Genomic DNA, 24,479 nt, shown 5'->3' with positions numbered 1-24,479 from the left:
CCCAGCCATGAAAGCCTTCGACAACACACTGAACATCTTGGCTCCATCCGTGCTGTTTCCCCTTTTCCTACAAACTGTCCTTGCTGTGACTTTACACATGTTTTGTGTCCTTTTGCTCCTGACATTCAGAGCCAGTGGGTTTCAGTTCTCCTCTTCCAAAGCCACCATCTCATCAGTTCCTCTTGTTCTGGCCCAGCTGGTGGGTCAGCAAAGGACCCTCATCTTCCTCTTTTCCCACCAGCCCTGCAGGCATCGCTTCCCAATCTGGAACAGAAGCTGGGATCAGAAGGTCCACAGCTAATGAATATCTAATTGCTGATCTGCAGCCGGACTTGCAGATCCTCTGATGAGGCCTGGGGTCATTGCTTCCACCCTCTTAAGAATGAAGCGTTCGTCTCTGTTATGATGACGCCACCCAAATTGGGGACATTTTTCCATATGCTGATTTAATCAAAGCTCTTCAGAGCTGTGCTGTCTTGAGGTGGAAATAGGAAGCTGTTGCAGATGTTCAATCTAAAGACGTTATGTAAGGTTCTTGGTTGTGTGCCCTCAAGCCATTTCCGATTTATGGTGACCCAAAGTTGACCTTATCATGGGATTTTCTGGGGAAGAGTGTTAAGTGACTTGACCAAGGTCATCCCAACCAGACAGGAAATCAAACCTTGGACTTGAGAGTCGTAGTCCAAGCTCAGGTCCCATGGGCAATTGTCCTTCCCTACATCAGAAGATGATCTGAGAACCAGAATAGTGTAGTGGTTTGAGTATTGGACTAGGATATTTGGAGACCAGGGTTTGGATGCCTGCTCAACCATGGAGTGGGTTTGGTAAACAGTTTAACAACATCAATAAGCATGTGAAGTCTTGCTTTTTGTATGTGTATGTGAACTACTTATGCATATGCATACATACCTATATATCTATATCTTTATCTATCTTGCCTGTGGATCTGAATTCATGCCTTTCAGTGCCTAAGATGACCCAAAAGATTTCCATGGCCAAGCAACAATTCATGGTCTCCAAAGCTGTAACCCAACACTCAAACCATTACACTGCAATGGCTCTGGGATTATTTTGTGATGTATATGCTCTTTCACATGCACTTTCTACCCGTGAGGACATCGACAAGATGGAACAGAAGGACAACCAAGGCGATCAAAATCCTGAAACCAGATTGAAACCCACAAAAAGCAAACCTGTTCATAATGGGGAACCTGTGGGTAAAGGGGGAACTACTTTTGGATGATGCTTGATTGCAAATAATGAAAACGGTGGAAACTAAACCCACAGGGAAGTGGGGACAGGCTCACCTACACGAGACAACCCCCTTAGCCTCATCTCAAATAAAAGGTTGTCTGTCTTCATGATGTACAGCTACTTCCAGTGAGGGTCCCAGCGTATTTTGGCAAAGTTGGGAGTTATTCCAGATTTTGCTGGAAACTCTGGAATATCCTATGGCTTTGGAGCAATCTGAACAGCTGGGTTTGGTCCAATTCAAACTGGTTTATTGTTCAAATAGGACACCATAAAATTGTCTAGCAGCATGCAGAAAGGAATGAGGAAGCAATCCATCAGGGACTCGGTGTCACAGTGGATGATGAAACAGCAGCTCCCCCTGTGGCCAGAATCGAGCATACCCTCATGAAGCCTGGAAGTTGGAAAATGTTAAAATTGCCTCTGTGTCTTCGTCTCTATCTCTGTCTGTATGTCTAATGGCATTGAACGTTTGCCATGTATGTGTACATTGTGATCAGCCCTGAGTTCCCTTCGGGGTGAGAAGGGTGGAATATAAATACTGTAAGTAAGTAAGTAAGTAAGTAAGTAAATAAATAAATAAGCTGTGTGCTGCCTCAGTTGAGCAGCTATGCTCCCCATCTGTGCATATAATTGGGATATAATTCCAATTATCTGTGCATATAATCTTTACATCTGTGCAGATTCAAGGCTGCTCTGGAGCACATCCGTGTAGATGAGTCCAAAATAATATTTTAGGATTAAAGTTGACCATGGAAACCATGGAAAGTGAACTCATGGAAAGGGTAGTGGCTACCATATTGCTATTATTACCTATGGATCTGAGCATCGCTTTCTCCTGTAGGACACTTCTTCAGAGAACCCACCTATTTATTGCTATTCTTGGGAGCGAGGCTCTTGAGCAACATGAAGGAAACTTCACAAGCCAGACTCTTCGTTAGCGTGAGAGGTCCCCAAAGGCACCAGGAGCCGCTAATGAACTTTAAGAGCTCTTCACTTCAATGCAGGCAGGCGTGATGGATCCAAATCAACCTGACAGCTTTGATGGAGCTCATTTCAGAATCAGATCACCTTCACTTCTTCCCTGACAGTTATTGGCAGGTGAAGGTTAGCACATGGCATTAGTTGGAGCTCCCGTTCCTGGGCTGGCAACAAAAGCTAGGGAATTGTTTGTGAAGGCTGAGATTATCAGGAGAATATCATGAGAATCTTCTAGCATGAGATCCACAGTTTAAGAATTTGAGCCTATAACTTGGAAATGTCATTTTTTTGGATCACAGTGACCAGAATTTACCAGCTGCTATGGCCTATCTGGATTTTAATGCCGAACCTCTATTGAAGTGGTTCTCAACCTGTAGGTCCCCAGGTGTTTTGGGCTACAACTCCCAGAAATCCCAGCCAGTTTGGGAATTGAAGGCCAAAATATCCGGGGACCCACAGGTTGAAAACCACTGCTCTATTAAGAAAGTAGTTCAGAACTTTGGAAAGTTCCTTTAAAGTTGATACAAAGGACATTATACCACACACACACACACACACACACACTCACTTCTTAACACTTCTAAAACATTTTTAAAGTTAATCACGAGGAGAACCCCTTGCATCTGACATGCTCCATTACTGAAGTGTTTTGAAAATGGTAAGAAACAAAAGGGAGAGAAGATGTGCAGAAATCGTCTCTTGTGCTCAGGAATTGCTTTGAAATGAGAGAAAATGAGATATATTAGATTCACCTGCATTGAATCAATTTGGTTACGTGGATGAATTAGTGTTCCTATGGGCCTTGTCGTAAGAAGCAGTGATGCCTCAGTAGTCTCCCAAAATCCAGCCACTTGATCCTTGCCTTTCACTGTATTTTTTAAATTTATGTATTCATTCAAATTTTCGCTACTTCAGGAAATCTCTACTTTGGCACCTCCAAGTTCCCAAAACCAAAAACCCGCGAAATTTCGATCTTTTACAATTTCAAAGATCTCATGAATTTGATAGATCTGAAAATGGGTGATTTCAGAACACGGGGCCATAAACAACATGGGATGGGGACTGAGAAACAATACACTTTGTTTTCTAATGCTACATGATACAATGTGATGGTAATGTGATGCTTCCCCCACTCATGGGATGAAGTCCTATCACGAGTCGGTTCATCTTCTCATGACATAAAACCCACCAGCATATCTGTAGTATTTAAGGCTAAAGGTAAAGTAGAGGTTCAGATGCAGAAAAAAAACAGTCACTCAAGCAAATCAGACTTACGAATACTGGCTTGTTTCATTTCGTCCTACGTAGGGAGAGTGTAGTTTCTGGACCAGGATCCGGATAATGCGGATAAAGAGAACAAAATTTATCTGTTGGGGAGAGAAAAATGGAAGGGAAAAAAGGAATCAAGACTTTGCCACAAACTCGGATGCCAAGACATCTAACTGAACTTGGAAATATAGGTATGCTCACTTGCTCAAAAGTAAACGTGAATTACTGTGTTGTGAAATGATGCATGTCTAAAAAGTGTGCCACCAGCATGAAATGTTTGGAAATCTCTGCTCTAAGATCCCTTTGCATGCAGACTCAGAAAGGGGGGATGTTCAGAAGAAATACACATCCAGGCCGGCATTTTTTTTTTTTGGATTATCACAATGAAAGGACATGAAACATAGACATACGCAGAAAGAGAGAGAGAGAGTTCAGTGGATTGCAAGGTAAGGCATGGCAAGACTGCAGCCATCTTGGGCCAGACATCAACCTACTTGGGACTTTGCATTACATTACATCTCAAGTAGGATGATGTCAAGCCCACAGTGCGTAGCTATGCACAACATCGAGGACCCAGACGGGCAAAGTGGCTCCATTAGCCAGAACTTAGGAACCCAAGTCAGAAGAAGAGTCTTGTTTACCATGGAGCATCTCCATGGTTTCTAGTGCTATGGCCTCAAGCCAGAAAAATTTAAAAGGATTACAACATTTTTATGGACAAAACCCAGGTGTTTTAGACTTCAACTCACTTTTATTACTAACATGTAATAATATCAACATTTAGCTACAATTTCCTTTGGGACATCCTGTATACACATGTAAGAGCTAACTCCACAAAATAAGCACAGAGACAACAAGGCTAAACTAACACACTAAACTAAGACATACATTATTCAACCAAAATAACAAAAGGAAAAACAGAAAATGCATGTGACTTCTGACTTGCTAGCGAAAGGTGAGAGGTGTTGAAATGTTTTGTTTCCCCTACATCAATGATGGGCAACCTTTTGCACTTGGTGTGTCAAAATTCACCAAAAAACTTAGCATGACTTGGGTGGTGTGTCAGTTTGAGAAAAAAAACATAATTTCGCAATATGTATAGTTTAAATAACAAAAATGTATAATTGCAATATATAACTGTATTTAATAAATCAAAAACTATTGACTACCCTTATTTCCATGTACAACAATCTGTGGTACCTCTTGCAGTTTCCACGCTGATTTCTCTCTATTCTAGTTTCAATGTAGTCATGAATAATGAATAACATAATAATAATATAATGGTAATAATATGATAATATACTATAATAATAATAATAATAGAATAATAATAGAATGATATAATATATATATATATAAATGTAATGTGCATAATTCCCATGGAGTAAACAACAAAACCACTGGATCAAATCACACCAAATTTGGCCACAAAAGACATAGTCATCCAATCAATCTGCAGGCGACAGCGTGTCAGAAAAAATGGCTAGGCGTGTCATTGCTGACACGCGTATCATAGGTTGACCATCACTGCCCTACATTAACTGTTAGTTAAATGTAGGGGAAGCAAAATTTAATCTTACTATTCTTCTAATTCAAACATAGCTTGGGTTTCCCTTATTTCAAATGCTTGGGATCAGAAGTGTTCCATATTTCAGACTTGTTTGGATTTTGGAACACTTGCAAATGCATAGTAAGATATCTTTGAGATAGGACCCAGGTCTGAGCAGAATATATAAAATAACATATATAAAATAACTAGCTGTGCCCGGCCACACGTTGCTGTGGTGAAGTATGGTGGTATGGGAAATAAAGTATTGAGGAATTGTATATTGTATATTGATAATCTTATATTATCTGCTTAGAACTGGATTATATGAGGCCCCTTCTTCACAGCTGTATAAAATGCATACTGAAGTGGATTATATGGCAGTGTGGAGTCAAGATAATCCAGCGCAAAGCAGATAATATAAGATTATAAATGGGTTATATAGCTGAGTGGAAGGGCCTTGAGTCTACACTGCCATATAATCCAGTGCAAATTAGATAATCTGTGGAAGAAGCCTAAGTGAGGCCTAAATCTGCCTGTCCCCTAACTGAACCCTGGCTGTCCCTTGGCTGAGTTGGTTGCTAGGAGACCAAGTGGGAAGAGATTAGCCCTCTAAACTGGCAGCAATTGGATAAAAACAATGATTGCTCTCCCTCTAATTAGGACTTTATTTTTCTTTTCTTTTTGTTGTATCAACCTAGAGGCATGGATGATGGGTTGTATTGTCAAATTTCGAGGTTGGGGGGCCTATAGTTTTGTTGTTTTGTGGATCGCCGTGATGCCATCACTCTTTTATATATATAGATAGATAAAATCAAGCATTGCTGCTTGGAGTATTTTTTAGAATATTTCCAAGCCATGGATGCAGAATCCATGGAAATGGAGGACCAACTGCATTTGCTATGAAAATAACCATCCTGCATGTTGCCTATTCAATACAAAGGCTTCCACTTTGAAAGCCTCTCATTCAAGAGAAAAAGGGTTCATGAAGAAATCCTTTGTCCCATGAATCTCAAATATTGGTTGAATCTACACTGCCAGATAAAATCCAGACTATCTGCTTTGAACTGGATTATATGGCAGTGTAGATCCAGCCACTGAATTTCTTTGCATCAGCAATGTTCCCCACGTCTCAAGCCTTTTTGGTGCCTCAATCCTTTCCTCCTCCTCCTTCTTTCTAAAAGTCATAGCAAATCTCAGTAATACCTTTAATTCTTATAAGTAGTATGAGAATGCCTTCTAATCAGACACTTCATGCCTATTTTGGTCCTCTCTTTTGCTTTCGGTAATCCCTCATTTCTCTCTTGCACGCATATATCTCACTGACGAAAAGTTCCCTGCTGTCCCAAGATACAGAAATCTATTTTTCTTTCTTGGATATTTTTCCAATCTAGAATGATAGAATCCTAGGCTTGGAAGACACCTTGAAGGCTATCTAGTCCAACCTGATTCCTCATTGCAGGAAGACACAATCTAAGCCCTCCAGAGAGATGGCCTTCTGTCTAAACATTTTCAAAGACTAAGATTCTGCACATTTCTAGGCAATAGCAGATTCCATTGCCAAATAGCTCTGAGCATCAGGAATTCTTCCTAAAATTTAGATGGAATCTTGTAGTTTGAGCCCAATGTTCATATCTCATTGGGAGTTGTAGTTTGGTGAGGCACTCTTTATCAGAGAAGGCAAAAAAAAAATTAAAACTACAAAGCCTTCCATTCCATAGTATTGCTCCATTAAAAGGGTGTCAAAATGTATTAATTCTACAATGTAGAGCAGGTATGGGCAAACTTTGGCCCTCCAGATGTTTTGGACTACAACTCCCACCATTCCTAACAGCCGGTAGGCTGTTAGGAATGGTGGGAGTTGTAGTCCAAAACACCTGGAGGGCCAAAGTTTGCCCATTCCTGGTGTAGAAACACTTTTAGGCAAGGCTTTGCTAGCTATTGACAAAGACAGATACATTACCAATATAGAAACCAAAATGGGAGTCTTGATGATCCACCAATAATGAGATTCGATTAAGTCCCAGCAACTGAAACGAAAATATTAAACCACATATTAAAAGCTGATTCTTTTCATGATGCAAAGTCTGGTGAATCTTTGAGGATGGAAAAATATAACTTTAAAAACCTCAGCTCTGTAAATGTGTGCAAACTTTGATTGAGAGCATAGGACGTAAGTCTTTTAGATTGCAAAAAAAGCAAACATTTGATTAAGGCACCGAGCTGGCAAATACATTGTAACAAACAAAGAAATGGCTTCTGATTCTCTTCTCGCCCCAGTAACAGACTTACAACACTATGTAATGAAATTTGAAAAATGTTCTGTTCCTGGTTTGAAAGTGTTATTTCCTGTTTAATTGTGCAGTGTTTACTTTGAAAATAGTTCTTATACTCCAGAAACTTTGTTTTTGTGGCTGCCACAAACTAGGTTGAATTGGTTGAGATTCTAGGAGATATTTGTTGAAATAACTACAGTAGAATCACTCTTATCCAACTTTTGCTTATCCAACATTCTGGATAATCCAACGCAGTCTGCCTTTTAATGATCCGTGTTTTTGTAGTCCATGTTTTCAATACATTTCAATATTTTGGTGCTAAATTCGTAAATATAGTAATTGCTACATAACATTACCGTGTATTGAACTGCTTTTTCTGTCGATTTGATTTAAAACATAGTGTTCTTGACACTTAATTTGTAAAATTTTAACATAAATTGATGTTTCATAGGTTCTTCCTTAATCCCTCCTTATTAGCCAACATTTTTGCTTATCCAACGTTCTGCCGGCCCATTTATATTGGATAAGCGAGTCTCTACTGTATAGCAAAATATACTGCAGGATATCCCTCCCACATAAACAAAGTTCTTGAATTTTAATTAATTTTACCCATGTTTTTATGCTAGACCCAATCAGGACATGACATATATAACCAGGAATAAAAGTTGTGTTACATAGTGAAATTCAGTTACATTATGGCCATACCCTCATAACTTTACAAGGGGGTAATGGATGTGGACTTACTAAATGATGGCGGAGGAAGATTGCATGGTCCAAGTGATGATTTATACTGATTTGCATGCCACCACTTTGTGTGGTATTGTTGAGTTTTGATATTGAACAGAAGATAATGGCCAAGGTCTTGGATTTGAGGATAGTAAAGGCAAAGGTTTCCCCTGACATGAAGTCCAGTCGTGTCCGACTCTGGAGGTTGGTGCTCATCTCCATTTCTAAGCTGAAGAGCTGGCATTGTCCGTAGACACCTCCAAGGTCATGTGGCCGGCATGACTGCATGGAGTGCTGTTACTTTCCTGCCAGAGCGGAATCTATTGATCTCCGCATGTTTTTGAACTGCTAGGTTGGCAGAAGCTGGGGCTAACAGCGGGAGCTCACTCCACTCCCCGGGTTAGAACCTGCGACCTTTCAGTCTGCAAGTTTAGCAGCTCAGTGCTTTAATATGCTGTGCCCTCGGGGGCTCCCGGATTTGACATTGTGTAATCAGTTGGAAGTACTACATCTCTCATGTCAACCCTAAACCCACCTTTTGAACTATAATAGACAACAGGGTGGATAGAAAAGAAGACCAAGAAGCATCAAGGTATCTGTGAGTTTTCCAGGCTGTATGACCATGTTCCAGAAGCATGGCCATACAGCCTGGAAAACTCACAGCAACCCAGTGATTCCAGCCATGAAAGCCTTCGACAACACATTGAGCATTTAGGTATATTGCTGTTTTGGAAGTCCCAGAAGACGTTGAGCATCCAGAACATAAGAATATATGCCACTCTGTCACTCAATGCTGTTTTGTGTGTGCCTTCAGGTCATTTCTGACTTACACCAATCCAAAAGAAATAATATCATTGGGTTTTCTTGTAAGATTGGTTCAGGAAGGGCTTGCCTTTGCCTTCCTTTGAGGCTGAGAGAGTTGATTTGCCCAACATTACTCAATGGGTTTCATGGGTGAGAAGGCATTCAATCCCCAGTTTTTGGAGTCGTAGTATGATGCTAAAACCTCTACACTGCTGATTCCCAAACTCCTATCCTTTAAAGGTTTGGGACTTGAAGAACCAAATAGTCATGTCCCTTGCCTATAGGTTTCTCTCTCTTTTTGTGAGATATTCTCTCTGGATACAAAACACCAAATGTTATAAGGGGTTGTTCTGCCCAGAAATGCTCACATTTGCTCACTTACCCAGCATCGCCCTCGTGAATCTTAGTGGCGGTCCAGGCGGAAGTGAACACCGTCGGGGCCCCTGCCAAAAAAGGATGAGATATCTCATGAACGGACTTAGTTTCAGGTATGATGTGCTGCAAAATGAGTGTTCAAATCAGATTAGCAGCCCTTGTCAAAAAGTAGTGAGCAAAACCAAAGCTGCATCGACACTATGGAATTAGAGCAGTTCGACCCACTCTAACAGCCATGGCTCAATGCTATGGAATCATGGGAGTTGTAGTTTTATGAGGTCTTTCCCCACACAATTAATTTGTGTATTAATTAATGCACAAATCTGCAGTTATGTTTTTTCCTATCTTCTGATCTCTTCTCAATGAAGGGTTTTCAAAGAAGGAGAGAAAACCTCCCAGAGACAACCTTGAAGTCTGAACTACATGGACTTTTAAAAAGATAATCTAGAACAACATATACAGTAGTATATCTATGTTAACCAGAACTCAAGCAACGAGCATGAAAAGAACTCTCAAGCATCCAGCAACAAAAATCGGAAAAGTAATGCTTTGATTATATATGGAAAGAAAATCAATTTTAACTGCCATTTAACTAAAACTGCATATTGCATCCACAGAGCTGCTTTTATAATGTGGTAAAACTGTTTTGCATTAAGTTACATTTGTTGTTATTTGGCTTAGTTACTATCAAGCCAATACAGAATTTATGGTATAGTATGGGACATGGTAATAGTTAGGCCTATTTTTTAAATACTAACTCTCAGGCAACTAGAAACTATTTGACATCTACCAATCCCCATGGATGCTAGTTAACGGAAAGTCTACCATATACAGTAGAGTCTCACTTATCCAACATAAACGGGCCGGCAGAATGTTGGATAAGTGAATATGTTGGATAATAAGGAGGGATTAAGGAAAAGCCTATTAAGCATCAAATTAGGTTATGATTTTACAAATTAAGCACCAAAAACATCATGTTATACAACAAATTTGACAGAAAAAGTAGTTCAATATGCAGTAATGCTATATAGTAATTACTGTATTTACGAATTAACACCAAAATATCATGATGTATTGGAAACATTGACTACAAAAATTGCTTGGATAATCCAGAGGCTTGGATAAGCGAGGCTTGGATTAGTGAGACTCTACTGTATTTGGCTTAGTTAATATCAAGCCAATACAGAATTTATGGTATAGTATGGGACATGGTAGTAGTTAGGCCTATTTTTTAAATACTAACTCTCAGGCAACGAGAAACTATTTGACATCTACCAATCCCCATGGGTGCTGGTTAACTGAAAGTCTACCATATATATATTTACTATTTTTGAATGGTATCAGAAATCACATCTATATGGAGCCGAGGGAAAGATTAGATCTGGCCATCCATGTAATATAACTTATGCATTTCCTTTTAAAGCTTATTTTATTATTGTTTTACACACACGATCTTGAGCTTTTTCTGACAAAGAGGGCTCACCAAATGATAGCTCTCATGACTTCATAGCACTGAGCTATAGCAGTTAAAAGTTAAATCCACAGATGTGAAGAAGAAAGGAACCAAAAAGACAAGACTTACCCCATCCAATCAGGATGTACCACCAAAAGTATTTCTTTTCGGAAAAGAAGGAAACCACCAGAAGCGTGTGGAGATACAAGCCTTCGACCAGGAGCCAAAAGAAGTTGGCCATGATGCCGTATTGGAAGAAAACCATCGCCGCCTTGCACCCAATCTGTAAGTCAAACAAAGTTTTGCTAAGAAACGAAGCTGGAAAAGATTGTTCTGTATTTGTCAATTGCTTGATTAATTCCATAATTTAAAAAAAACTGTCCATGGCATCCATCATCACATTTCTCTAAGCAATTTACAATAACAAAGCCAGCGGACCTGATGGGATCCCTGCTGATTTTTTTTAAAAGAGGGTGGACCAGAATCTAAATAACCAAAGTTGGCAGCATACATGAGTAAAATAAGTAAATGCAAGAGAAACAATGAAAAATATGATTGCTACAGAAGGAACATAGAAAAAGCTATATACCCTGTTTCCCCGAAAATAAGACATCCCCAAAAAATAAGACCTAGTAGAAGTTTTGCTGAATTGCTAAATATAAGGCCTCCCCCGAAAGTAAGACCTAGCAAAGTTTTTGTTTGGAATTATGCTCGCCAAACAGAACACAAGAGCATGCAGGATCGGTAAATGTACATATGACTTGTACATGGAAATAATGGTAATAACAAGAAATTCTTGATAGGAGTCACAGCTCATCTGGTTTCGTTATGTTGGTTTGTGATGAAAACTACTGTACAGTATATAATAAATGTTCATTTTTTTGTTCAACAATAAATGTGAATTCTTCTTCATGGAAAAATAAGACATCCCCTGAAAATAAGACCTAGCGCATCTTTGGGAGCAAAAAATAATATAAGATACTGTCTTATTTTCGGGGAAACACGGTAAGAACTTCAAATGCAAACATATTTGTTAAAGGTAAAGATTAATATGCTTCTCTATATCCAAGGATCTCAAGGAGATGTGCAATAAAATGAGTCCATCAAACAGCCCTTCAGTTATCCTGGACCCAAGCCATATAGGGTTTTATGGATCAAAATTAGCACTTTGAATACATGAGTGCATCTACACAAAAGAAAACCACTTTAACTGCTATGGAATCCTGGAAGTTGTAGTTTAACAAGATCTTTCCCTTTCTCTGCCAAAGAGTGCTGGATCTTTGCCAAACTACAACTCCCAAGATTCCATCGCATTGAGCCTTGGCCATTAAAGTGGTATCAAACTGAATTAATTCTAGATGTGCTCAGGGAGTAAAAAATAAAAAGTAAGACTATGTTCCATATTTCCTATTTTATTTACTGTAGTGTTAAGGTTTGAGAGAGAACACAATGTTCTCTCCACCCAGATACAGACAAATAAGAACCAACTTATTTGATAATTTCATTCTCAAGGGAAACAAGAAGTAATATTGACATTTTTCTTTCTTAGTAAAGTCCTCTATTTTCAAGGTGCAGGGTATGAAACAGCATTCACTGCATAGCAGATTGCACCTGTTGTGTAGAAAACAAGGCTCTAGCATATACAGTAGAATCTCACTTATCCAACATTTGGTTATCCAAATGTTCTGGATTATCCAACACAGTTTGCCTGCTGTCCTGATCTACTGCTGTTTCTCTAGGTGGCAAGGATTGAACTTTTTATGGATTTGATTTCTGACACTGTAGCTACTGTAAGTTCATTTTATGCAATTCTATCTTTATTTGTAGTCAATTTGTTAGTAGCCAGTGTTTTTGTAGTCAATGTTTTCAATATATTGCGATGTTTTGATGCTAAATTCATAAATACAGTATCTAATACATAACATTACAGTGTTTTGGACTGCTTTTTCTGTCGATTTGTTGTAAAACATGATGTTTTGGTGCTTAATTTGTAAAATAATAACACAATTTGACATTTAATAGGCTTCTCCTTAATCCCTCCTTATCATCCAGCATTCTCACTTATCCAAAGTTCTGCCAGCCCGTTTATGTTGGATAAGTGAGACTCTACTGTAGTATTATATTCTGTCCAGAAAATGAAGTATTTGGAAAGGAAGAATGCACTTTTTGTAGCAATAATGCCATTTTTTTGTGCAGGCAGCAGTATTTTTTGGTGTAAAAATGCAATTTTCTGTGCACAAAAACCACACATGAATTTTTTGCCACAAAATTCCTGAATTGCAAAGGTTCTCATCTGTAAAGGATTCTCTATCTCAATCTTTCCTCTAAAAGCCCACATGTTCTGCAATCATTGGGGTAGAGAAATTAAAAAATATATATTTCCATCCCTATATGCAACACATAAAGCTCTCATTCCTCAACATAAGAAAAAGGCGCCTTGGGAATGCACAGCCTTAAGCCAGCCCTGGAAATACCTGTAAAGAAAGAATGGCTCCAGGAAAGAAAGAAGACACCATGTGTTTCTTGCAAAAGTCAAGGACAATTTGAGATGCAGATGGCACAAGGCAAATCTTGCTGCCAGGCACAGCATCGACTGGAGGCAACAAAGCTAGAGTTGGATGGAGGAGAGAGGAGTCTGGGAAGCCTTCCAAAAACCAACGGTAGGAAATCTATGGTGATGGTTGTGTGCCTTCGAGACTAATTTGTGGTGACCTAAAGCGGAATCTATCGCAGGGTTTTCTGGGGTTGGGAGAGAGTGACTTGCCTAGGGTCACCCAGTGGGCTTTCATAGCCCAGTGGGGATTTGGACTTTGATTTCCAAGCTTGTGGCCCAAGACTCAATTAACTAGTCCAACACGCAAGCCACTATGCCACACAGGCTCTCATGAATGGCAACTGTGCAAGTCCCACTGAGCAAACAAAGGTTGGCGAGGATTTAGGAGGAAACCATCCTATTAAGTATTCATGTGAAAAGGAAAACAATGAGCATTGAAGAAGTTATAAGTTCATTGATGACTTTGGATATTGTGAGTTGTGGTTAATGCATCAAAGGAACACATTGCTTCTTGGACGTTCTCCCATGTTTGGTTGGAAATTTGTTAATTGCTATGGACAAGTCTACATAGGGACCATCAAACGCAGCATTGCCCAAACACAAGTCAAAGAACATGGAAGGCACTGCAGACTCACTCAACCAGAGAAATCAGCCATAGCAGAGCACTTGATGAACCAACCTGGACGGAGCATATTATTCGAGGACACAGAAATGCTCGACCACTCCAACAACTGTCATGTCGGACTACACAGAGAAGCCATTGAACTTCACAGGCATGTGGACAACATCAACAGAAAGGAGAAAACAATGAAAATGAACAAAATCTGGCTACCAGTATTAAAAAACTCAAAAATCAGAACAGTAAATAAGGAGCAGCACTCTGAAAATTCCAGACAGGAATCAATCATGGGCAGCTAACGACTCTGAACAAAAGATTCCCCCAGGCCAGGAAGTGAGGATGGGAAGGCCATTTAATGCTAACAAAGGTGATTAATTACAACATTCCCACTGGCCTCCAATAGACATGAGTTCTTCCCTCCACCCAGGAACTTCCACAGATATATAAACCTTCCTTGCTTAGTTTCTCCATGTACCTCACAACCTCTGAGGATGCCTGCCATAGATGTGGGCGAAACGTCAGGAGAGAATACTTCTGGAACATGGCCATACTGCCTGGAAAACATACAACGACCCAATTTGTTAATTCTGATTATGGTTCTCTCACTGAAGTGTTGAATGTCAACACTCAAGTACAAAAGAATAACCCACCAGGAACCAGACTAATTATTATCAGTCTTTTGCCCCAAAGAGGGTTTTCTGTCCACATGTCTAGGAGCTGTAGGTTCTCCATGTGACTTTATGGTCAGTTTCCATAGTATTGTGCTGGAGGATCTCAGTTTCCAGCAGACGTTGACCACTGTTTTGTGCTGGAGAACTGAGATATTCCTTAAAAAAGTAAAGGTTTCTCCTGATGTTAAGTCCAGTCATGTCTGACTCTGGGGGTTGGTGCTCATTTCCATTTCTAAGCCGAAGAGCTGGCGTTGTCCATAGACATCTCCAAGGTCATGTGGCCGGCATGACTGCATGGAGTGCCGTTACATGGAGATATTCCTAGAGAAGTGTTTTCTCTACCAGTTTCTAGATCCTCTCATGTGACTTTATGGTTGACTTTTGCCAGAAGGTCCTCCAAAGTTGTACTGGGAGGCCTAGAGATTCTTAGAGAGGCCATATTAATCCAAACTGAATATTCAAATCTGCGAAAGTTAGACCTGCAAATAGATAGGCCTGAGTGTAGTTTAACAAAGGTCCAAGCTATTACTATTTGTTAATGTATTTCCACCTAAAAACGTTCCTCCTGTTGAGGATTATAAGATTATTTTTCTGCCTGCAATTTGGATTTTTCCAGTGTGCCAGCCTAAGATCTCTTCTGCAATGTACATCCCTTCTTAAGGGGAACGAAACCTCTAACTAGCTTTTCATTCCAAGAACAATCTCTGACTATCCTTTCTTTCAAACAGAAAGCAGAAGGTGCCAACAGAAGGTGAGCTCCAAGTTTGGGGCTGGAAGTTTGATCGGAATCAAACCGAGAGACTCACAGCCGGGAGCTGGCTCCTAGCTCTCTTGTGCCAAGTCAACCGGGATTGTCAGATGGCACAGAAGCAGCAGGACGACGACGCAAGGGCATTCGAGGAGAGACACGCTTCTGGGCTGGCGCAATGGAGCTTGTGACATTACCGCCTGTTTGGAACAGAGTGGGTTTGTATAGCCAATTCTTTCTGGTGTCCTTTCCTCGCCGTCGTTGCTCGTGGCTTTCTTGTCCTCCCCCGCATGATTAATTATAGCCTGGCATATTTGCAGAAGGGCACGTTTGAGCCCCGGATTGGGAGTCACAGCACGTGAGAGCCCAGGGGTCATCTAGTCTAACAGCACTTCCCTCACGTCCTGCTTTAGTTCAGTTGCGATATTCGAAGTTGGTGATCAGAAGGAAGATGAGTTTCTCTATAGCAAAGGCACATTGTCAATAGAACAAGACTAAGCGTGAATCATTCAGTCCAAGGTCAAAAACATGATGAAAATGAGCCAGAAATACAGAGGCTATCCATAGTTGAGTCATTCAGCAACCCAAGAGTTATAAATCTGTCATAAACAATGATGTTATGCTAAGAGCTGAGAGCGAGGAAAGGTGTTGCATTCAACAAAAAGCTGGTGTTCTCCTGCCTTTTGAAAGCCAATGCCTGGATGCCAGGCTACATTTAACAACAGATTCCTTCCATTTTGTTCTTCCCAGGCCTTAATTGTAGCCTCATTTTCTATCAAAATACCCTAAAGGCACCAGATCCCATTTGATCTTGGAAGTTAAGCAGGGCCAGACCCATTTGTATTTGGATGGGAGACTTCCAACAAATGCCAGATGCCATTGGCTATAGGTGAGAGGAAGGAATTGGATTAAAAACACCTTTGAGGATTTTCTGCCTAAGACTATCCTGTGAAAATTTCATGGGGCTGCCACAACTCTGCAGGAGAATTTGGACTATCACACTAACAAGTTGACTCATTGCAACTGCATTGTTCAAGCAAGCAGAAATGTATTATTGTTGGAACAGTCGCTTTCACGTTTTGCTGCAATTTTGCAATGTTGGCACCTTGCTGTTCGGAATTCCCATGACTGGTCTTCCAAAGTCATGGAGCTTTGGCATTTTCACAAGAATTTCCTTCACGTCGCAATATCGGTCTGTGGCAGAAGGACATTATTGCACATGGAAGAGAGGACGATTCATTGATGGAGTCTTCCCATCAACGAAAAGAGAAGACCCAGATGAGATAAGATTACAGAAGAGAAAAGACGTTGGGCAGTAAACCCCATGGAAAGAAGTTTTATCCTGCTGTAATTGCGCTTTATCAGCCTTGTGTGATAAAAATACATAGACGTACACTCCATCTGAACTACTCGGTTGAACAGAAGGTCTGACTGGTTTTCAGTTATTTGCTGAGTCTTTTCTACTGGTACATCTGTCCCTCCTCCTCTTCCTTTTGATCTTTTTCTTCTTTCTCTTTTTCATTTTTCTTCTCCTATTCTTTAAAGTTCTCAAAGGCTTAGTACAAGTCCTTCTGTACATAACACAATTGTAGTATCTCTTTCATATGCTCATCAGTCCTTCATTTAAATATCTCATACTCATTACGCAATACCTCTCATCATTTCCAATTCCAACATCACACAATTATAGCACTACAATTCCACATGGATGGCTACAACAACGTTCTATGAAATCCTAGGGTTTGGACTGTGGTGATGCACAATAACTTTTTGACTTAAGAGTTAAAATCCTCTTATCTTGAACTACAAACCTCAAAGTTCCATAGCACATCACCATGGTGGTTAAAATGGAATCATCGCACTATAATTGTGTAGTGTGAAGCAGCCCACTGTTGACCTTTTAATATTGAACTGCAAACTGCCTTTCTGTAACATTCACCCATTGGTTCTGGTCATGCCTTCTGGAGCAACAGAAACCAAATATGCTCCATATTTTCTGTGACAGTCCTTCAGTTAACTGAAGGCACATCTTTGGAGCACTTGGCAATGTTGTTATAATTTTCCAGACCACAGCTTTCAGAATCCATCAGACTTATGTAAAAATAGTACCAGTTTCCTAGATCTATTCAAGTGTAATGCTGGAACGTTACATACTCTACTGTCAAAGATTGGTAAGGTTACTTTTTAGGATGACATCTCCCAACATTCAGCTGGAAGCATGAGGAGATGGAGTCCAAAATATAACTTTTCCAAGCTTTGCACTCATTGCTCGTCTCTTCTATCTCCACATAATCCGCATCGCTTATCTAAGAGGTTGCATCATTTTCGAAATGTGAGGACTGACTTTTCATGCATGACTAGAGTTTGCCTCCATGTGTCTGATGAAAACAGTTGGTCAGCCTTGGGCTTTTGAACTTCAAGTAGAACTTCATGTGCCGAAGGTATTTTGGGGAAATGTGAGTGGGAGAGATCGTTATTTGGTCTCTCTTTGATTTTCCTCTCTTTGGGATCTGAACGTTGTTCTATTTCCCCATTGTCATCCAGTAGGGTTGTCTAAATGTCATGGCAATTAGCCTTCCCAATGGGCAATGCTCAATTTATGCTACATTAAACATGGTAACAAAGAAACCTGTGGTGAAATGCAAAGGGGTGGATTTGAAATTTGGAGTAGAGTATCTACGACAGAGGGCTTTATGGCTGAATCTCAGGACTAATCAGGTGACTAGAATGTTATTTATGAACATTGGATTCATGCTGGGTTCTCAAAAACAATGCAAATTCAGCTTTACTGACCGAACTATCTCTATGTCATGCTCCTAAAAGCTTTCTCCTCCCATTCACATGCATCCTTGACTTTTCTTTGACCTTAATAATTCCCTCTGACATGATGGAAATGTCAAGACATTTAAAGCTTATTTTGGCTTATAGGCAGGCTACACACAATGCACAAACATGTGGCCATCATTTGTCAATTTCCAAATAGAATCTGGCCTAGATCTGTAGAGATTTCTGAGCAGATGTCAGGGAAAGAACACCAGTCTCATTCCATAATGCATTTACTGTACACATTGACACTGTGTATACATTTATTCACTATGTCATTTTTTGAAGTTCTAGAGCAACATTTTCAGCATTCTAGATCAGCAACTTAATGAAGTTTTAGTTTAAAAAGTTGAACATCCTTAATCAAGAGGGCATCTACACTGTGGAATTAATGCAGTTTGGCCCCATTTTAACTGCCATGGCTCTATGCTATGGAATCCTGAGATTTGTAGTTTGGTGAGCACTATAGGGCAGAAATAGCTAAAAAACTTGTAAAACTATAATTCTCATAATTCCATTGCTTTCAGCAAAAGCAGTTAAAGTAGTGTCAAGCTCCATCCATTCTGCAGTGTAAATGCACCTTTGGAAGGTATAGTTTTGTAAACCACTTTAAGCAACTTGTCCTGGCTTGAGTTACATTACATTGAGTTACATGGAGACATCATTTATCCATTCTGGGATCACCATCAGAATAGGCTTTGACTTCACACACACTCACAGCCTTTATTGGCATACAGCAACAAAATCACAACACAGGCATAATCAACAAGAGGAAGCCACAGACAAAAAGGAAAGCATAATTAAGAGTTACTAATCTTGAGGATGAAATTTGCAACAACCTCACAAATAATGTATCAGAGTTGTTCAGAAGGTATGGGATTTTATAACTCTCTTGCCATTGAGAACACTGTGAAAAAATGGAATTCCTGTATTTCATCCATATATTATCATATTTAGGGCATGCAAACAAAGAATGGCAAAGTGTTTCAACAGAAACTAAGTCACAAGAACAAACCCTTTTAGCTCGTTCCACATTTTTATATCTCTCATCCAAAAGAGCTGGTGGCAACACATTACATCTTGCAGTAGCCAAAACTTTTCTCTAGGTGGGATTAATGTGAAGATAAGATGTTCACATGGAATTAATGATGTGGTAGGGGAACAAGTTGGGCTTTGATTTACAGCATCTCCATGAATGAGAGACCTCCAAGGCAACCCTTTCTCAACAATCCTGCTCAGGTCTTTCAAATTCAGGGCAATTAGTGCCTTGATTGAATCTCTGCATCTGCAATGTTGTCTTCATCTTTTCCTATTACCTTCTACCTTATCAGCAATTATTATCTGGGTTTCTGTGGCCAAATGGGGAATCGAACCCTGGTCTCAGGGTTTTGGCCAAACACTCAAACGACTACACCAGGATTCCATAGCTTTGAATCATAGCAGTTAAAGTGGTGCCAAACTCCATCAATCCTGCATTATCAATTGTTGAAGGGCAAGCTATGAAGAAACCAAGGAAATCTTCAAAGCAAAATAATCCTTATATTTATTTACAGTATTTATATTCCGCCCTTCTCACTCTGAAGGGGACTCAGGGCGGATCACATTACACATATAAGGCAAACATTCAATGCCTTTAACATAGAACAAAGACAAGACAAACATAGGCTCTGAGCTGGCCTCGAACTCATGACCTCTTGGTCAGAGTAATTTGTTGCAGCTGGCTGGCTGCTCACCAGCCTACGTCACAGTCCTGGCCCTTTATAACCTTTAGAGCAGGCCTGGGCAAGCTTGGGCCTCCAGGTGTTTTGAACTTTAACTCCTGGTAGGCTGTTAGGAATTGTGGGAGTTGAAGTCCAAAACACCTGGAAGGCCCAAGTTTGCCCAGGCCTGATTTATAGTGTATTAGAGTCAATATTCTTTAGGGGGGACTGGGTACAGTTGAGATATGTGTGCCTCCATATATTCTCATGTGAGACTAATGTAACCCCATAGCCTTCTACAACTGCACAAACAACTTACTCGTTTTGATCCAAGTTTCTCCAAATAATCTGAAATAATGTCACATCCTCACCTATACCCAGGGCCAATCCGTTCTAGTGGAGACAACTCATGACTATGTTTTCTTCCTTTGCGCTCCATGCTTTTGGCTCAGTGAAGCCTGCCAAGATCAACCTCCTGAGCTAACACATGACTTGAAGTCTAGGAAGTCCGATAAAAATAGTACAAACCCCTCTATCAGTGGCAATGAATGGTGTCAATTGTCCAGTGAGTTTGGGTGTTGTTCCTGCAAATCAAGAATGGTTGTCCTCAATGCCTTTTTGAGGCCACATTTACTTCTTGCCAAGAGAAACACTGCAAGGCACTAGGAACAAAGAAGGTGCCATATGTTTGCTGGTTTTCTTTTCCAGCCTTAATGCATGGACACATCCTGATACAAAGGCAAGATAAAACCCATGAGCGTGTGGCAAAGAAAAGGTTAAAATAGCATAGAAACATGGTCTATTCCTATATGTATGTATGCAGATAGTTATATATTAAATATAGATATAGATTTGGAGCAATGGAGTCAACTACAGGAAAAGAGCTTTAACTAAACATTATGAAAAATTCATGATAGTAAGAACTGTTCAGCCATGGAATATGCTGTTGCTTGGGCTTCTTTGGAGTTTTAAGCAAAGGCTGCATGACTATCTGCCGAGAGTGCTTGAATTGTCTTCCTATATGGTGGAATGGGGTTGGGCTGGATGGCCCTTGGGATCTCTTCCAACACTGTGATTCTATGAAATTTAAAGATGGAAAAGTTAACGATGGAATGTTTGGTGGTGGAGTCTCCTAATCTGGAAGCTTTTCATCTAAAGATGGATGGCCATCTGTCAAGAGAGTTTGGATTGTGTCTTTCTGAAGGGTACAATGACTTTAGCCTGGATGGTCCTGGGATCTCTTCCAACTATGAGCATCCTTGGTTAAGAAATCTGAATTTGTCACCATCACATCCCAGTTTGGTCCTGATCAATATTTCACAACATCTTTTGCAGGCAGCGATGACAGTTAAACAGAAATCATAATGATATGGATTAGGAATGTGGATAGCCTTGGGAAAGTTGAAAAGAGAGGCTTGTGAGGGGGAGTTGGGTGTTATTGTGGGAAAAAACTGAAGAAATTTGGAAGCAGTTGCTGTCACTACAGATGGGACCCCCTCCGGATACTTCCCGGAATGAACTTCTTCCCTCTCCACATGTGGTTCCTTGCCTTTTTGAAAGGTCTAAGAAGGAGACTTTGCTGTGAATCAGAAATAACACGCTGGTCTGCACCTTATTAACCTCATCTTTCTTTTCTTCTTGTGTTTTGCTTTTGTTGGAGACTGTGTTCCAAAAGAAATGTCGAGGTGGAAAATGTTTCCTTCCACTGGAGCGTCAGTGACATCATTGCACCAAACACACTGTGTACACACACTTCTTGGTATCAAACGGTTGCTTAGAGCAGAACTTAAAGTTCTCCTGCAGAAATGCTAACTTTGAATTTGGAAAGAAGGAATGTGAGGAGTGAAATATGGGGAGGAGGTTGAAGCATCCTCCAATTTGGATGAGTGTGGGGTTGAACGATGAGGTGCCATTCCCATTGGCACCCACTTCTTTTATTATTCCTCAAACCCTTTGGGAATGGTAATATGCAAGGATATGGCCTTGTTCCCAGAACATGGTTGGAAAGGCAAGTGGATATCAATATTGTGGGACAAAGTCCTCTGCTATGAGAATTTTATGCCTCCAGCTTAGTTTGAATTCTGTTCAGATTCAACCAAAATACTCTCCAAGTGTTCATAGCTTATGAACAAGACTAGGAAAATTGGGCATTTTGGATCAGAACTGTGTGAGATTTGTTGTTCAGTGCCTTCAAGTTTTCTCTGGTTTATGGAGACCCCTTACGAGGGTTTGCTTGAGAAGATTTAACTCAAGGAGGTTCACCATTGAAGTTATCTAATGCAGAGTATGTGACCTATCCATGGCCCCATTTACACTGCCATTATATGGTCAGTGTAGATTCATATAATGCAGTTCAGTGCAGTAAAAGTGCATTATATGAGTCTACACTGGCCGTATAATGCAATTTCAAACAGGATTATATGGCAGTGTCAATGGGGCCTCAACCAGGGATCTTTACTGCCTTCCCAAACGACAAGTTCAAGGATTCTACGGGATGTTACTACGGTAGTTAAAACGGAATGACACCACTATAATTGTGGAATATGAATGGGTCCTAAGTCTTCTACAGATTTGGAAGACCTACAAATCCCTAGAAAAGTTTCAGGAACAAAAATAGCAATTGCTTTATTTGTTGTTTTTCATCTCACTGTGGTCATGTGCTCCTACCCTCTAGCAAATTTGGAGAGCTGTATCTTTTGTCCTGAACTCCTCAGATATAGATGAGGATATAAATATCAATGACAAGACAAAACAAATTAAATAGGTACTCTATTTAAATTTTCTAGAGCTGGAGACATTGGCCAAAGAGATCCATTTCGAGCACATTCAACATGAACGATGAATGTGCTTGAAATTCAATTGGGTGGAAATGAGTATTTTTTTGTCAACTTGAGGATCAAAATGCGGAACTGGAGCTGAACGGACTCAAAACTTAAATTTAAAAGAACATATTGTTCAACACAACTGAGCGCTCGGCAGGGCACCTGATGGAACTGGAAGGACTGGTTAGCATTACGCGTCAACCTTTGTTAAGTCTGCCGGAGCTTCATGGCTCTAAACTTCGACAGCTAAAATCAACATCCTATTTGGAGCGTTTGACGCTGCGCAGAGCTAGGCAGGCTTGGAGCCACGGAAGTCAAAGGTCCTTTTCCCACCTTCCTCTTTGCCAGAGATTGCAACACCATTTTTAAAAAGTAAAATGAATTTGTTACCTAGAATTGCAAGAGTGGAGGCGGGACAGGACTTTAATCCTGAACTATATCTCAGTTTTTTTAGATCTCCAATGGATATCGATGTAGCAGATTCTCCTGTACCTTTCAGACACTCCCCGTAATGATAGAAACCTGTGCAGCTCACCCAGAAAATTGCATGGTTTGTCCAGAAACTGTGTAACTTTCAGCACAGAAACAGAAAACCATACAATATTCAAAATGGCAAAGCTTACAGCTTCAGTCAACTTGAGATTTTGCATAACATTTGAGTTGTGCAACATTCGGAATAGGAAATACTTGTTTGTTTTCTTGTTGCGTAATACTCAGTGTATGCAACATTCATATCTGTCAAAGCTGTAGCCATGATGTCGAGCCCTTCTTAACCTTTTCCCAAGTAAAGAATAAAAAAGCAATGTCAGTGAGTTATGTTTTTTTAGACAGTTTTCTGGACATTGAAAGTGTTGGCATGTCCCAAACTCCTGTACAGTTTTCCAATGCAACCAAAGTTCCCGCAAATTGTGGGCACTTCACATGCGCCTTGCTGCACATGTTTTGCAAGGGTTTGGGAACTCCAAATTTTATCTAAGCCAGAAAATTGAGGAATTTCCATTCTATGTTTATCCTGAACAGAATGTGGTGGAGAGTGAGGTATGAAGGTGAACATAGAACTTCTTCAAGGAGGTCAAAGATGCCTGTCTTCCCTCATCTTCCAAATCCAAACTATCACCTGCAACTGATCCTTTCTAACATAGCTATTATGGAAGAAGAGGCATTTGGAGCAGGGGGCTTCTCCATGCTTTCCATCAGCAACAGCAGATGCTTGGAAGATGAAGGAAGATGAAGGAAGATGAAGGAAGACATGTACCTTCATCCTGTGATGGAGATTTATGGTATCTTTGTTATGACTCAGCTGGAGACTCAGAGTGACTTTGATGGGGATTATGGGATTCAGGTTCAAGATGATGGGATTCAGGTTCAAGATGACTGATGGGAATTATGGGAGTCAGGTTCAGAGTGTTCCTGCTGTGGAAGATGAGGAACAGGGAGGCTTTCCCACAGCAAGGAATGGTGTTGACGATACTGAAGCTAGTCAGGTGCAAATTGACTCAGGAAGGGAGGACAGCTCCCAGCATATAGATAGACGCTAACGCTAACAAGCTGGGAGGTCAGAGGCCAAAGAAATGCTTTCATGCTAGGCAAGGGGTATTAAAAGAGTGTGCTGAGAGAGAAACCTTTGTCAAAGCAACTTCTCGTTCGCGTCAAGAAGCAAGCTTGTGTTTCTCTGGATTATCCTGCAGCCTTTGTGTGTTTATGTTTATGGGACATTGTCATGCATTAATGGAACCTTGTTTTATGCCTAGTGTTTTCTTGGATTATTCTTCATAGCCTCGTTTTGCAATAATCTTTTGGAACTTTACTTTTGCCTTTTAAGAACTATTTCTTTTTTATTTCCTAATAAACTACAAAAGAC

At 40.3% G+C, this 24,479-nt stretch overlaps 1 protein-coding gene and 1 non-coding gene across 2 annotated transcripts in view; both read right to left on the bottom strand.

The window, feature by feature from the left end:
• The window catches only part of LOC100564326 (vasoactive intestinal polypeptide receptor), a 105,264-nt gene that overhangs the window by 5,661 nt on the left and 75,124 nt on the right, over positions 1–24,479 (bottom strand). The window contains exons 7-10 of the mRNA XM_003221880.4: positions 10,811–10,964; positions 9,236–9,296; positions 7,011–7,077; positions 3,508–3,599 (exon numbers count right to left, since the gene is read on the bottom strand). Of these exons, the coding sequence (XP_003221928.2) occupies positions 3,508–3,599; positions 7,011–7,077; positions 9,236–9,296; positions 10,811–10,964 (374 nt within the window). The remainder of the gene's footprint in view (positions 1–3,507; positions 3,600–7,010; positions 7,078–9,235; positions 9,297–10,810; positions 10,965–24,479) is intronic.
• mir1662 (microRNA mir-1662) lies at positions 3,970–4,048 on the bottom strand. The gene has a single exon (NR_129876.1). It is a non-coding gene; the product is annotated as a microRNA mir-1662 (primary transcript).

The sequence above is a fragment of the Anolis carolinensis genome, chromosome 6 (assembly GCF_035594765.1).
Source record: "Anolis carolinensis isolate JA03-04 chromosome 6, rAnoCar3.1.pri, whole genome shotgun sequence".
Classification (NCBI taxonomy): domain Eukaryota; kingdom Metazoa; phylum Chordata; class Lepidosauria; order Squamata; family Dactyloidae; genus Anolis; species Anolis carolinensis.
This window is presented reverse-complemented; position numbering and strand designations above follow the sequence as displayed.